This window comes from Pteropus medius, unplaced genomic scaffold (genome assembly GCF_902729225.1).
Source record: "Pteropus medius unplaced genomic scaffold, Ma_sr-lr_union100, whole genome shotgun sequence".
NCBI classification, from domain to species: Eukaryota; Metazoa; Chordata; class Mammalia; order Chiroptera; family Pteropodidae; genus Pteropus; species Pteropus medius.
This window is the reverse complement of record NW_024342467.1, coordinates 16,120,545-16,136,502: the sequence shown is the minus strand read 5'-3', so window position 1 is coordinate 16,136,502 and position 15,958 is coordinate 16,120,545. Positions and strand designations below refer to the sequence as shown.

General features: G+C 48.9%; 1 protein-coding gene and 1 pseudogene across 3 annotated transcripts in view; one reads left to right on the top strand and one right to left on the bottom strand.

Annotated features, from left to right (window-relative positions):
• SCRN1 (secernin 1) overlaps positions 1–15,918 on the top strand; it is a 58,565-nt gene extending 42,647 nt beyond the window's left edge. Inside the window, exons 7-9 of one of the 3 annotated variants that reach the window (XM_039862633.1) lie at positions 5,000–5,180; positions 7,454–7,613; positions 15,647–15,918. In XM_039862633.1, the coding sequence (XP_039718567.1) occupies positions 5,000–5,180; positions 7,454–7,612 (340 nt within the window). In that variant the 3' untranslated portion in view covers position 7,613; positions 15,647–15,918. Of the gene's footprint in view, positions 1–4,999; positions 5,181–7,453; positions 11,621–15,646 lie in introns of those variants that run through there. The other 2 variants (XM_039862632.1, XM_039862631.1) reach the window with 2 other exon arrangements.
• LOC120602499 (uncharacterized) lies at positions 5,634–5,751 on the bottom strand (annotated as a pseudogene).
• Positions 15,919–15,958: the final 40 nt, after the last annotated feature.

The window sequence follows — 15,958 nt, the reverse complement described above, 5'->3', positions numbered from 1 at the left end:
TTCTACTCTCCAGTTTTTACTTTTCAAAGCCTCCCAGAGCATCTGCCCCCAGCCCTGAGGTTGTCCCCTGCTGCAAACTACATCTCTTTCCCTCTAACTAGAAATACCCTTCACTGATAGTCCTGCTCTCAGCCAGATGTGGCTTCAACTAGATGATGAAAGCGACTCCCAGTAAAGCTGGAATGACCCCAAGATAAACCAGAGGGACACTCGCAATGGAGAGAAACTGGTTATTTAGATTCTTTCCGGATTGGTTCAAAGTTTAGCAGATTCTCCCCAGTGGGAGCCTTTATGCTTTTCCTGTCTGTGCCAGAAGCCCCTCGGGATCTGCTGGGGACTCCAGGGCAGGGGATAAGCCTGGCTCAGTCACTTGGGGGAGTTTCTACACCTTCAGTCAGAACAAAGTCATGTTTGAAGTCAGAAGTGTTGGCTGACGCTGGTATTAAAATTTCAAATTCCAAAGCACAAAAAGCATTTTATTTTTCTCTAGTAGCATGATGTGTGTATGTAAATAAACACATAAAAGCTGTAACAGTGAGAGGTAGTGGGGAAAAAACTGACCTTGGCTTTAGAAGATTGAGTTCTTGATCTGCCACGGATCAGTAATGTGTCTTTGGACAAAGCTCTTGGCATCCGTGAGCCTCAGTCATCCCATCCGTGAAGTGGGGCAGAATTATTGCCCTGCCTTGTTCGTTGCTATAGCCCTCGTACCTAGAACAGTCTCTGGTACTCAGTCAGCACTCAACACGGATTTACCGAGTGGATGAATGAATGAATGAATGAATAAATAGGGTCCCTTGAGAATCGAATGCAAGCACTTTGAAAATTAGGATATACTATAAAATGTTAGAGATTTTCATGATAATTTCGTTTTCCTTCCAAATGAGACGACAAATGAGAGGTAAACAGATTTTTTACACTGGCTTGGTGCGTGCATCACAAAATTTTAGGAAAAAGAAGACAGATAAGGCAGAAATGCCTCAGTGGAGCTTGTTTCTTGGCTGTGGCTCAAACTGTCACCCGAAGCTAAAACCCTGCAGACCTCTGAGATAGACCTTGGAAGTGCTGCTGTGTTTCGTGTCATCAGACCTTAGGTTTTTCTCGGCGAGAGCTGACAGTTGCAGTGACGTGATTTTCTTCAGTGTTGCTCATGGACCCCTTTGTTTAGCTGTCCTTCACCAGGGTCCCTGTAGAGTAGCTCAGCCAGCTTGCGACCTCCTCATTAACCAGCCTCCGGCCGCCCTTCGCATTGGAAGCCTTTTCTCCTTTTGGGCCTGTTGTCTTAGATTCATGTCACACCACGCCGTGGAGGGGCTGAGTGACCAGAGTGAAGTCCCAGGGAGGTGACTTCTCTGAAGGTCAGTGTGAGAGGTAACCTTGAGAACAGGACAGAATCAGCTTTCTGGAGCCCTCTGCGCGGTGTCTTGAATCAGAGCTGTCCACGGGATACTCTGGGGACACCCCGGGGACGCCCCGCATGGGTAGTGAGGCGTGCCCTGCCCTGCCCACGTGGACTGGGAGGAGTGGTCACAACTAGATGGCAGTTTCAGCTTTGCTGGTAGCTGGATATGTGACCTTGCTCAAGTCATTTCATCTCTCCGGGACATTAATTGGTATACATTCAATCAAGTAGCATTTAAGAAGCCACCATTTGAGATTTAACTGTGGGAAATGTCAGAGATTCTCACCTATTTGGATTTTTAATGTGATTTTTTTTATAAGGACTGGCAAGAAATCAGAAGGTTTCAGAACCACTGAGTTATCCACATTCCTTTTCTGGATATGTGGACACAAATGATTAAGCCTGAATGATAGGTAATTATCTCATTCTGGTTTAAATAGATATTAGTATTGCAATTTATTATCAGCCATCATTTTCACTTTACTCAGTCGCTAAGTCTCCCTTTAGCCACCTGACAAGTCTGTGCTTTCCATTTACAGTGGTTGGGGATGCCGACTTCCTTACGGACTTGCTTTAGTCTATCGTGGGAACTTCGTCAAACTGATAGGTGGGAGAGATAAACACATGGTACCTCTTATCTTAGAAAAGCCACAGGCGCCCTCGCCGATGTTAAGCTAAGCTCCACGTCCCAGTGAGGGTGGAGCGGGTTCACAGTCCCATCTGATAGAATGCTCTGATCTTTGACTGTGTTGTCATCCTGTACGTTGGATGTAGAAGACCACGACTGTGCTTAGCATGAGCTTTCAGAAGTCAGAGTCACAAGTTCACAGTCAGCCTGACGTAGAAATAGAAGTAGCACGATAGGTTTAGAAGCTGGAAGGGACCGTGGAGATCATTTTAGTCCAGATGAGACGCGGGGGAAGCGGTGGGCCCATAGCTGGTCAGGGCAGAGAAGGGACGCAAGCCCCCATTCTGAGTCCCAGCTCAGTTCCTTCCCCGACGTCACGAGTCAGGCAGACCCGGGATTGCAGCTGAGCCTGGCAGGTGCTGCCAAGCTGTACCCCTTGCGGCCCCCCACTGCCACGGTCCTCCCCCATGGGGCCAGTGTCTCAGGTTGGGTCTGAGATGCATAGAAATGAAGTGACAGGTTTCTTGTTGAAAACATCACTCCCACGAGGGCTTTTGAGGGTTGGAGAGAAATGAGGAGCTGAGGGCTGAGTGGGGCGCCATCGCACCTGTGAACGTCATCCGTGCCCCGGGGCTGGGGGAAACGGGAGAGCTCTCAGGAGGTCTCGGCAGCTCGGGCCCAGCCCTCTGCTGGACTCTGCAGTCCTCGGGGCTTGCCAGTGGTTGATCCTGCACCCACCCCGCTGCCAAGCCTGAGCCCGTGGAGGCCACGACACCGACCCCTTTTGCCCAGTGCAGGCCCTGGGGCTGAGAAGGTGTGAACCACGCAGGCTCTGGCTGCTCACCGGGAGCCCCAGGCCTGGTCCCCCACAGAAAGGTCTCTGCAGAGTGGCTGCAGAGTCACGTCTGCAGAGTGGCTGCAGAGTCACGTCTGCTGGCAGGTGGTAGGATGTGCACCGACTTCAGGAACCCCGAGCGCCTGGCCCTGAGGCTAGGACGCTTGTCTGCTGTGTTGTCAGAGACCAGAGGGGCCCGAAGGCAGCTGGTTCTGGATGTCTCCGTGCCAGACTCTCTCCCCGCCATTTCCCCTGTCCCCCTCCTGCACTTTCAGTGAACCTTCAAACAGCCTTCAAACCGCAGCCCCTTTGCAGAATCAACTGAATGACCAGTTGGAGACTTCAACGTCATGCAATCAAAATTTCTTTAGACACTTTTACATTTTGCATTAATTGCTTTCTTTTCAAGTCATCCATGAAGCATTCAGTAGAAGGGAAAAGAAGAGATCGATTTTCAAGGGGCTGTAGGAAGTGGCAGCTCAGGTTCCCTCTGTGCAGGGGCAGCTCCCCCATCCTGGGGAGGGCTTGGCCTGGTGGAATTGGGCCCAGGCCGCATGCCGTGTGCTTCCCCGGGCAGGCGGCTGCGGATGGGCCCAGCCTCCTCTACGTGTTTGCGTCACCTGCAGAGAACAGCAGAGTACCTGGCTGGCACCTCTCCTTCACCAGGACCATCCACTTTACCAGCTTGGGGTGCAAAGGTCTCCTCCCTTTTAACATTCAGTTAAATTAGCCTGAGCTCAGTCTTGCACACTGCGATCAGCCCCTCTGGGAACTCACCGAAGAGGTCACTTCTCGTCGCTGTTGTCTTCGGTGATGATCCTTAGACTTGCTATGTCACCTTGTTAACTTGTAGATTCTGATTCGGCAAGGTGGGAGTAGGACCTGAGGATGATGCTGATGCCTCAAGTCCAAGGACGCGACGTGGGTAGCAAGGGTCATTGTTTCCCAGTTCTTTTCAGATCGTGGCACGCGCGAACATGTTTGTGTGGCACACTGGCATCGCCGCTGTGGCTGCCTCAAGGCCATACACCTGGCTGCCGAGGGAATCAAGATCCTAGCGCACTTCTAACCCACCTAAGGCATGGAGTGGGCCAAGGGGCACCAGTTAAGGGAAGAGAGAATAACCAAAGTCTGAAAAACATGGAAGGGCATGTCTCTTTCCCTCCTACGGTTATTGCAGCTGCTGCCCCATAGTGGGGCTGAACACAAGCCACCCTCGGCGCCCAGAGGGGCCGTGCTCTGCCAGGAGCACTGTTGTGATCCAGCAGTGTTATTTATGGGTGTAGAGAGGGAAGAATAAGGCTCTGTCCCTAGTGTTATAGTCCGCTATGGTTGACACACACCCTGGTGGCCCGGGATCCCAGGATGTAGTCTTTTAGATACTGGCCTCTTCTGATGTGTGTGTGTGTGTATGTGCCCAGGTATGCACAGGTACACACACACACGCACACACACGGCCATTTTCCCTAAGATGCATCCATCATGCCAAAGGAGCCGAATCAAAGAGTTCCTACCTCATCCAACTGCGGTGCCCGGACCTGTCCTCTCACACGACTAGACTTCTCTCTCTCTGTGGTGTGTCCTCTCTGGGACCTCTGGAACCCTTTTTTGTCATCCGTCATAATCTGTCCCCTTCCTGAGTCTGCCAGAGATATTCCAAAAAATTTTAAATAAGGTAAAACCTAAAATTAAGAAAAGAGAGATGGGGTTTCAGATTCTTCCTTTCCAGGAGGCCACAGTAAACAGCTATCCAGCAAACCACAGTAGAGAAAGGTGACCTCTTCCACCTTAAACAGAAGGCCCCTTACACCCTTTCTTAAAACACCGCGTGTCTGTGCCTCACTTAAACTGAAAGGAGCCTCATGAATGGTCTTCCCGGCACAAAGCAGGTCTGTCTGGCTGTCTCCTCACCGTAAATACAAGAATTTGCAGCTTGCCAATGGCAGTTACTTTTACTAAAATATTTCCTAAAATATGCAGTTGTGTCTCTCTTGGCACGCACCCACCCACCGCTCACCCCCCGCCGCCTACCGTCCACCATGAGCTGGCTCAGGAAATGTTTGCTGACTGAAAGGACAGTTTCTGGGTGTCCTCAAACCCCAATCTGGCTGAAGCAACTTTCCTTTCTCTCCAGGTCCATATTCAAGCCTTTCATCTTTGTCGATGACGTAAAACTTGTCCCCAAAGCACAGTCTCCCTGTTTCGGGGACAATGACCCAGCCAAAAAGGAACCTCGATTCCAGGAAAAACCAGACCGCCGGCATGAGCTCTACAAGGCCCACGAGTGGGCACGCGCTGTCATCGCAGGTGACCAGGTGAGCCTGCGGGGGTGGGCCCCTGCAGGGTGATAAATTTAGCGAGGAAAAAAACGCAGGAAAGCAGTTAACAAGCTCACCATTTTCCTCCCCCGTCCAGCACGGCTCCTCCCAAGGCCCTTCCTAGAATGCCAGGTATTGATTTTCTCACTCAGTCTCTTGAAACCAAATGAAACAAAGCCTCCACTTTCGGTGTTATCCTAGAACTCAGTGGGCTGAGAATAGTCTTCTCACTGTTTACCTAGGAATTATAGAAATGTGTGGTTCTAGTAGGGATGACTGCTTTTCTGCTCTGAAATTCTCTGTGTATTGTTGGGGGTGAAAAGTCGTTATATGATGGCAACACTTTAAAACTGCCATCGTACATTGTTTTATTTTATTTTATTATTTTATTTTATTATTTTATTTTATTATTTTATTTTATTAACTTTATTTATTTTATTATTTTTTTAACGCCTACAGCACCTGGTCTTCCCAGGTGGTCTCCCATCCAAGTACTAACCAGGCCCAACCTGCTTAGCTTCCGAGATCAGACAGGATCGGGCTTGTTCAGGGTGGCATGGCCATGGACCATACGCTGTTTTAAAAAAAGCGATCCTTCAAAAAAGTTCTGGAGAGGGATAGGGTTGCACAGCGATGAGAAGGTACTTAATGCTGCTGAACTGTGCATTAAAAATGGTTAGAGTGGTAAATTTGGTGTATACTTTATGACGATGGAAAACGTATCCAGTTAAAAAAGAGTTTTCAGTTAAAAAATAAAGTTATTCAGAATTGAGCTCCCCTCCTCCACGCAAAACTTTGGTAAAGTTCCAAGCCATCAGTTCAAACAAGGCAAACACGCAGTGTGTGCCCACAGCAACTGTCAGTGATGTGCTTTCATTTGGCGCCCACGCCTCTGCTTTGCTGAGGAAGGAAGAAGGGCTGTGGCTGTTGGATGCTCATCTGCTTCCCAAGCATCCATTTAAGAACTTGTAGCAGGTCCAGTTTCTCCTGAAGAAAGGCATCCCTTTTGGGTGGCCTGTTACGTGCATTTAGTGTGGGCTGGGTGAGCTTACCTGTATTTGGCACGGTAGACTGTAGAAAAAGAACGTAAAATGTAATAGCAACAGTAAGTCCAAGTGGATTCAGAACGTATCCCCGAGAAGGGCAGTCTCGCTTTGCATAGAGCTCGCTGTTCCACGCCACAGAAATGACTGTTATGACATGTAAAACTTGCACAGTCACTTTATATCTGTCTCCCCTGCCAAACGTGCCCCTGGAACCGTGAACCCTGCTGCTACATCACACTGAGTTTTGTCCAGGGCCATCCGCGTGAGTTCCTGACAGTGCATGTTTATCTAGGTGGATGATAGTAAGCCACTGTCAAGTGAGTAAAAATATCACTTGGTAGCGCCTGGTTTTGTGGCTATTTGGTAACTAGAAGGCAGAGGCAGAAAAGACTGTGTGCTTTGAGCTATTCTACACAGGATTTTGATGAGATGAGACTGTTGAGCCTTGGTGGGCTTTGACTGCTGATTTGAGTCAAGCCGGCGTTAGGAAGTGGTGGATGGGTAGTGACAGCAGCTTCTGTGTGACGGGACTAATTAATTGAGCACATGAAAGTTTTTCACTGTCATCCAATGAATAATTCCCACTCGAAAGAAGAGATCTCACCACCTCAGAAAATAAGTAAATCAGAGGTAGACATGGCGTGTGTTTATTCATAGATCCATTTATTTCTTCGACGGACATTTATTGGGAGTGCTTACCACGTCCCAGGCATTGGAGGACAGAGAAAAGCCCAGTTCTCACCCCCCATGAGATGATGCTCTAACAGGGGACTCTGGCAAGTAGACAAACCATTACAGGACAGGAGAGAGCAACCACGACAGAAGGAAAGGCATTGGACCGCGGGAGCCCAGAAGGAAGGCTTTCGAAGACCAGGCGCTGAGGGAGAGCATGGCTACCTGCTCAGTAGCTGGAAAGAGTGCGATGGGTTGGAGGAATGCAGTTAATTCAGCCTGGCTCATAGAAGGAGCTTGGCAGGAGGCGAAGCAAGGAAGAGCATTGTACGTTACAACAGGCCTTCCCTGACTGTCACTCGGGATTTATCCCGGAGGCCATGGCAAGCTGCGTAGTATTCTAAGCAGAGCAGCGACATAGCCACGTTGGCATTCTAGAAGGATCTTTGTGGCGGTCCTGTGGGGAACCTGAATAGGGTGGGTAGCCCCGCACCCCCTGAGAAGCTTTCAGTGTCCATCGCAATGACCCCCACTATCTTTGTCCTGCCTCAGGAGCAAGGTCAAAAGCTGAGGAAGACCATGCTGGAGCTAGAGAAACAAGGCCTAGAAGCCATGGAAGAAATCCTGACCAGCGCCGGCCCCCCGGACCCTGCGGAAGTGGGGGATCTTTTCTATGACTGTGTTGACACGGAGATTAAGTTCTTTAAGTGAAGTAAGCGTTCTCTTTCCCCTTCTTATTTAAAACTTCCCACCTTACTAAATTACCAGCAAAACAACCACTCTCCTGTTTGAGTAAAATGAGAAAGTTCTGATGTGGTCTCCTTTTCTGAAGCCAAATCAAACTGTTAACCTGTGTTCTGCTCGAATCTCAAAAAGGCCCCTTCTGCAATGTCGGTCCCCTTCCTCGGCGGAGTAACGCGTATCCCATTCGCCTGTTGTTCGATCGTATGACTAACTGTGGATTTTAAGCTGCTGTTATTGTATTTCAGTGACAATGGACACATTAGCCTCTCCACGGGAGGACTGGAGTTCATAGAGCCCTGGAAGGCAGGCTCCGCGGTGCTGAGTTTGTGGGGAAAGCAAAATCTTCAAAAGTTTTTATTCTCAGTACCGGCTCCTTTCACGTTAAGAGAGGGCACTTTTTTGTCAGGCCTGGGGCTCTTGTGTGTGCTCCAGAGAAAAGCGTCTTGGCCTCCCACTACTAGAGTATGTGCCTGTAGTGCAGAATGTCTCCAGATGTGTCTTCTAAAGCAGCGGTCCCCAACCTTTGTGGCACCAGGGACCGGGTGCTCCAATGAGAATCTAATGCCTGGTGATCTGAGGCGAAGCTGAGGCGGTGATGCTGGTGCTGGGGAGCGGCTCAAATGCAGACGAAGCTTCGCTCGCCTGCTGCTCACCAATTGCTGTGTGGCCCGGTTCCTAACAGGCCACAGACTGGTACCGGTTTGCGGCCCTGGGGTTGGGGACCCCTGTTTTAAGGGACAGAAGCCATGGGAGGAAATTAAAGGGAGCTCCTCCCCAGTCCCAGCTCCATCCTCGTTCCGTGATCCTGTGCACTGTGCTATGTGCCGTGGCCGCACAGAGTGCTTCCACGTGTGGGATCGCTGGTCATCTGCGTTAGCTGGCACCTGCCCGCTTTAGAGATTCAGAGGCAGCTATGCCAGAGACTTCCCTGAATCACCGTGGGGCTCTCCCAAAAGTCACCTGTCTCTCCTACATAGCAGCATACCCGCCACATGGATGTGGCCTTGTGTAGGAGTGATTCCAGGCCCGGTTACTGCCATGTAGTTTAGGATTAATTAAATGGCCCTGTGGCACAGTTCCACCCCACAAAGCTGCGAATCTCTCAGCTAATGAGGGAGAGAAAAGGAGAAACTTTTGACGGTTTAGGTTCTAGTTAAAGTAGCTGGAATCTGAGCAGCCACAACGTTATCTCAGCAGAGACATGAGTTAAGATGATTTGTTTCCAACATCGCGTTCCTATGAAGGGTTTGACTTACACCAGAGCATAGAAAAGCGTGCGAGGAAGACCAGATGGGCTCGGCATTGAGAAGGCAGAGGGCAGGAAGGCGACAGATGGATGTAGAAGCATTTCACGCCAGGGTACCCATCCTGCCTCCACCCTTCCTGCCCAGCCTGTTCAATCCCGCAAAGCTGTATCGGAGGCAGCTGGCTTTCCCTGGTCCTTCTCTTCCTCCTCCCACCCGCATGTCCCTTTAGCTGCCTTCAGACCGAGAGCTGAAGTGGGCAAGGGGTAGTGGGGGTCTTGCCTCCAGCTACTGAAACTCTCCGCCACTCATGAAATGGAAAGTGGCCAGCGGTGACTGAGAGAGGGTGTGTCCCTCTGCCAGCTCGTGGGATAATGGCAGCCTGATTGCTCCTAGTGACTCTGTCTCAGCACCAGTGTGTGCGAGGCTGTGAGAGTCGGGAGGGCCTTGGGTCCCATACACCGCTGTGGACACTGAGGGTCACAGGTTTTATCGGAACAGATCTGTTTTTCCACCAGCTCTCTTTAAGAGGGTAGGCATAAGAGCAGCATGAGCTTTTTGCCCTGCAGCTTTGTAAATTCCGTATGTAAAATCACTAACCATGAGTGGTGAGACTCTGAGCCGGCAGAGTTAACCGCGGCTGTTCGTCGCGGCTCATAGTTGCTGAGAGGGTTGTCCAGGTTTGGCCGAGGCTTTCACTGTTGATGAACTCGGGGTCTCCTTGGAGGTGCAGCGGCCATTCTGAGAGTATCTGTCTACAGGGGAAAGGGTACCCGTCCCCCTCCTAAATCCACCTGTTGAGTGGTTGTTTAAAGCAAGGTGATGCATAAAGCATCAATTTCACCATGTCGTCTTACCCCCTCCTATTATGGAAACATTTCATCAGACCTGACATGTCTGTGATTTGGTGATTCGGTGTTTGACCAAAAGGGATCTATGAGAATAGGTTACACAGAGGCCCGCTTTCATTATTAGGGGCCAAACAAAGGTCACGGACAACCAAGGCAGCCTTATGCCATGCCCCAGCCATTGTGCAGTGGGAAACACAATGGCAGCTTGTATTAGGGGACGTCGACCTTAGTCCAGCACTTCAGAAAAGGGTGGACCCTAACTCAGAGTGGTCTTGGCTAATACTGTGCATCACAGGTGTGGTGCCTCTGTCTGACCACTAGAGGGCGAGATAGCCCAGAAGTTAACCGGGACTGGGCTGCTTCCATCAGGCACAGGTGGTCTGTGTGTAGTCAGATCTGAATAATAGCAGTGGACAGATTTTTTAATGCATTGGATGGATGGAGAAAGACAAGAAGGGAGCGAAGAATCTGCCTATGTGGCTGTTCTCACTTCTAGTGACTCATCTACTGAACAGCTTGAAGTGTGTTGGATTTTGAGCAGGCTGTTGTTGCGGTGGGGTGAGGAATGTTAGTTTTTAAAGGCTCCTAACCGACTCCGCTTTTGAAAAATGCTTATCATTACACGGATCATTTATTGACCAGGAATTGCTCTTCTAAAGGCAATATGGCGAAAACGAATATTCAAAATGAACTATGAAAATAATGTTTAAAGGTCAGTATGTAAATAGCTTCCTAAAATATCATTTGTGTATCCATTAAGGCTCGGGGACGGGGGCGCTATGCATGTTTTGTACAGAAAGAAGACATGGCCATAAAGGACAGAATCCCCTCCCACCCCCGGCTCCCGCGTCCCATAACCAAACATAAGCTAATTAGTCTTGTCTAGTAGAGGGGAGTTGTCACAGAGGAAGACAGCCCTCTACGCTAATGGGGGTGGGGTGGGGGTGGGGGGGCGGCAGAGGCTCCAGTGAAAGAAAACTAGCAAAGCAGAAGTAGTACTCTTTCATTCTTGGAGGTGGTTGGGAACGTTAGGTAGGATAAGGATATACTTGAAATTATGGTGATTCTTTAGTGTCTAATAACATAAGACACAGTGTTATTATTAGCCTTTCTTACAAGCTGTCTGACAGAGCAGGTGTACGCCTATTAGATATTAGCAGTGAGGTTCTTTCGCTATTGGGTAAACCAGTAGGTATAAAAAATAATTATCAACCAGGCACACTTCTTTGATCCCTGATGTCATCCACATGGTTACAGGTGGGCACAGCTCTGGCTGGCCCAGCAGGGGAGCCAGGTGGGACCAGTGTCTCTGTTATGAAACCACTAAATGCATTCTTGACTGAAGAACAGTCAAATCACTTATGGGGAGGTCTTCAGCTGAGCTCTCAGCTTCAGGAAGAAGCGTATGGAGGAAGGAGGGAGGGGACCCCACCTAGCTGGCCATTCTTATACGGAGGGGGAACAGGAGTGGCAGGTCACACACACGTGCGGTCCCAGCGCTACCTCGTGCTTCCCTGTAGCTGTGGCATTTCATTCCCCTCGGCCCTAAGTCCCAGTTCCCCTCCTGTGGTTTGTGTCAAATGTGCTTTATGCGATTGGCTTTCAACACCCCGAAATGTCACTTGCAGATTTCTTATGGGGACGGATTCGTACATGTTCGCAATCACATTGTGAGAAGTTGAATGTATGAGCTGGAATTGCTATTGGCGGGGAATAATAAAAAGGAGGGTCTCTGTTTCCTGCAGTGGGGACTGACCGTGTAGTCTTAACAGCCTTTTGTACAAATACCTGCAAACCAGATAACTCCCATCCAGCGCTTGCCCTTGGAATTGTCTCTAAATACACCTAGCATACAATAAAAAGTACCGAAATTAACGTTCCGTGGCCTCTTCTATTTTGTGTTTCATGAATAAATGTCGGGCATCAGTTAAAACACAGAAAATGTATGGAAAGGCATATATTTTTCTGGTTCAAATCTTCAGAAAACCTGATTGGTTCGGCAGTTTTCTCCATTTTATGCCATTTTGTAGACAAATTCACATTTTAAAAATAAACAAAACCACAAGATAGCACCTCTTAGGGGACTGCTTAAGGAACAAGCGCTCTCTCCACTCTTGTGACTTAGAAATGCAGATGGCTTCCACAATCCTGTCTCCACCTTGACAGGTAAATGCAACGGAACATCTTGTTCATGGAAATAGGACTTAGTTACTGGCAACGAGTGACTTGTGTCGAGGTCACAGTAGTTAACTGCCCCGTTTATATGACAAGGAACTGCTAACTCTTTAAACTTTATTTCTGGCTTTGTTCATAAACATAATGTATTCCTACAAAGTCAGAAGGCGATAAAGTTGGCTTTAGCTTGCTAGGGCGGCTATAACAAAGCACCACAAACTGGATGGCTTAAACAACAGAAATTTATTGTCTCAGTGTTCTGGAAGCGAGAAGTCCAAGTTCGGTTGTTGGTGGGGTTGGTTCCCTCTGAGGCCTGTGAGGGAGGCTCTGTGCCATGCCTGTCCCCTGGCTTCTGGCGGTTTGCTGGCTGTCTTCGGCATTTCGTGGTTTGTAGACACGTCAGCCCAGTCTCTGCTTTCATCTTCACGTGACGTTTTTCCTGTGTATGGGGCTGTGTCCAAATTTCCCTTTTTTGTACAGTATCAGTCATATCGGATTAGAGGTTCACCTGCTTCATATGACCTCGACTAATTACATCTGCAGCGACCCTATTTCCAGATCACCTTCTATTCTGTGGTACTGGGGGTTAAGACTGTAAGATATGAAGTTTTGGAAGACACAGTTCAACCTATGACAGAAGATTCGTGAAGGAAGTCAAAGCCTCCTGGGGCATGGAAGTTGCTTCTGGGGTCTAGAGCCCTTTCCATGAAATTGCTCCCCTCACCCAGGCAGGCACCCCCGCCTCTCCCACCCTTAACTAAGGGGGTAACTAAGATTACAGCTACTTCACCACCCTCCACAATCAATGGCTTTGAAGTTCACCATCCACTTTGTCAATTACCTTAGGCTGTTGTCCTTCTCTACTCAGACTGGCCTGGCCCTCTTGGTCATTAAACAGCCTATCTGCACCTCCACCAATAAGACAGCAGATAAAACAAGTCAGGTGCTTGACTAATTTGGGTGCAAAGTGTGTAGCAGTTAACTTTGAAATTAGTTTCTACATGAGTTATTTCAGGAACGTCTATGAATTTTAATGACCGCTCTCTCCAACAGCGCAGCTAGTGGAGGGTCATCTGAGCAGCACAGCAAACATTTCAATGGTCTGCCTGGGGCACAGCCAGCAAGAGCTGTTTGTGACCGAGCACGTAATAAGGCAAACTGGCTGTGCCCTAGAGTGTGTCATGTGCCGATACCCGGGTGTGGGCTAAGGGTTCGCCCAGGCGCCATGTCACTGAACCTTCACCGCCATATGCTCAGGCACCTATTTTATGTCTCCATTTTACGGATGAGGAAACTGAGGCACCGACTGTGATGAAGGAAGTTACTTCCTCAAACTCGTAAGATGCAACGCAGCTTCAGATCCACGTGTGCCCCTGAGCCAGCTTGCCCAGCAGGTAAACCTCGTCTGTGGGACCACGTTTCAGAGAGGACACCTGAAAACACTATAGTGGAGATTGAGATGATACTGCCCCATATAGGAGAATTTTTGAGGGGCTTGCTAACTTGGGGTCGGGGTGTTAAGTGTATTTTGGGTTGAATGTCATTCTATTTTAACACAGAGGAATTTATAAGCAATACTGTCTACCCATATTGTATCAATACAACTGAATAGAGTCTTACCTACTTTCTGAGAAAGTTTTTCCCTTGGTTGGTTTTTCCAAATATCCATTTATCTAGTTAGCGTACGAACACCAGGAAAACACGATGATTAAACTACGACTTTGTGTTGTTTCATCGGAACTGTCCGCTCAAAAAAAGAAAGCCCCCATTCTAACACAGTATGTTACAGCAAGTCTGGGGTCCTGTGTACACATCTTTTTTGCTCTGTCATTCTTAGAAACCCTCCAAATCCTTAAAAATGGTTGGCTGGGACTAATACCGGTGGCTGCCGATGGGTTTGAACAAGGAAACGACTGGAAGCATTTCCACTTATTAAAGTTTATTAGGTACAAAGAAATGAATCAGCAGAGGGGACATCAACAAATATGAAGTACGTGGGAGACGCCGCAGGAGCACAGACAGCAGTGCCGGCGGGCGCACGAGGGTGGGAGGGGCGCCGTGACGCCTCCGCGTGTGAATTCGTGGTCAAGGAGCTCAGCCTTTGTCCTGCCGGAGGGACTCGGTGCTCCAGCATGGGTCCCAAGGGCCTGAATTCAGGGGTAGGTCTCCAGGAGAGATGTGATGCCAGATTCCTGAGATTTCTCCCTAATTGTGATTTTTGGTTTCTGCTCATTCCTTTTTCTCTCTGTCCTCGAATAGTTTTATTGCCCTCCCTGCGGTATAGAGCACAAACGTATAAACAGCACATCAGGGCAGGCCGTGCATTCTAAAGATGGAACTGTCTTTGTGCAGGGCATTCTTATCCATGATGAGTAAGACCTCTCTAATGATTTTGTTCAACTGGGAGGGAGGTGGAGTGGATACTGTCAGACTAAAGAAATTCTGACCTTCTGGAAACCTTCCAGAACCAATGAGACAAATCAGGTATGTCCGGGGTCGATGACCTGGAAAAACCTCTTTTCCATCGATTTAGCCGTTACAGTTTTTGGCATGATTTATTCCCTGGAGGAGACTTGACCTTGCTCACTTGCTTCTGTCCGGAGGGAGGAAGCCCGGCCATCATGGAGTCTGGCATCTCAGTCTTTACTCCGGTCCATAGCTAGGTGTATGTGGTCACGTGTCCGCCCAAACCCTCCTACCCATCTACCATTTTGGGGTGGCTCGATCTGGGCGTGATGTCCTTGAGGTGCGAGCACGCGAGTGGATGGTTCCACAGGAAACTTATTTTTCACGGCCCTTCCCACCGCTGGCCTCGTTTTCATCTGCAGCCATTTTGAGCACAGACGAGGGCTGAGCCTGTTTCCTTCTATTTTCTCTGCTTCCTGTCACGGTCTTCTTCTCCAAGGACAGGGAGCATTGAGGACCAAGAAGGCAAGCAGAAGCACACTTCCATTCCCTTGCCAGGTCAAGACAAACGGTGTGAGAGCAGCCGCCGGAATCCATCCTGTCACCTGCCACGTTCGGGGTGGCTGAAGTCGCACACTGCTCCCCCGCAGAGAGCTGCCCCACTGCGTGGAACGGGAGCTCTCAGGCTGCTCAGGTTCCCCTTAGCTCAGAAGGGAGCTAGGTTTTGCCTGATGTTTGGGTCCAGGTTTCCCAAGGCGGGTGGGGCACCAGATATTTGAAGCAGATATTTCATAATAAGTTTTGATGTACACTTTTTAGTGTCATATTTTCCACGAAAATCCTGCACTTGGTGGGGGTCGGGGGAAGACCCCTGAGACAGGATTAGTAATTTACTCTCATGATGAGTTATGTAAGTTTCTAGCTTGCAGGGGAAATACCGAAATCTCATCAAGCTCCCTCCACCTCACTCTGGCTGCCAGGATGGGGCTGGGGACCTGGAGGAAAGTCTCAGGGACTTGGGCACGAGGGGCACTGTAAACAGTAAGAGCGTTGGCTACTTGTAGGGTCATTCGGTCACAAAAGGGGCCCTGTGGTTGGCATTGGAGGGACCGACTCCACTCCTGCCTTTATTTTGCATTATATTTACATTAGGCAGAAAAAAAAAAAAGAGAGAGAAATAAAAAGGAAAATTCCCTGTACTGCGAAACGGAAGCGAGACATGGCATCTCGTTTACTGGAGGCTGTGTGGCGTTGTCTGGGTGTGGGACACACTACTCTTTCTGAGCTGCGTCATTTATAAGGCATTATTTGGTTTGACTTTGCAGTATGTGCGCTGAGCGTATAAAATCATGCCAATAAGAAGCCGTTGTGGATACTATGACTCTGGGACTACTTGCCAACCAAGGAATCTTCTAAAAACTGTTTCAAACCTAGGAAGGGCCAGCCTGCACGCATATTTACAGTCATGGAATGGACGCTATGGGGTGGGGACCGGGCTCTATCGGCACCGGCAGACAAATGCCAAGATGCGTTTTAAAAAATGGAGAAACAGTGTATGGGTTTTTTTTTTAAAAATAAAAGTCGACTACAGTACTGATTTAAAGCCTGTGCAAACCACGTATTTACAATAAATAAAT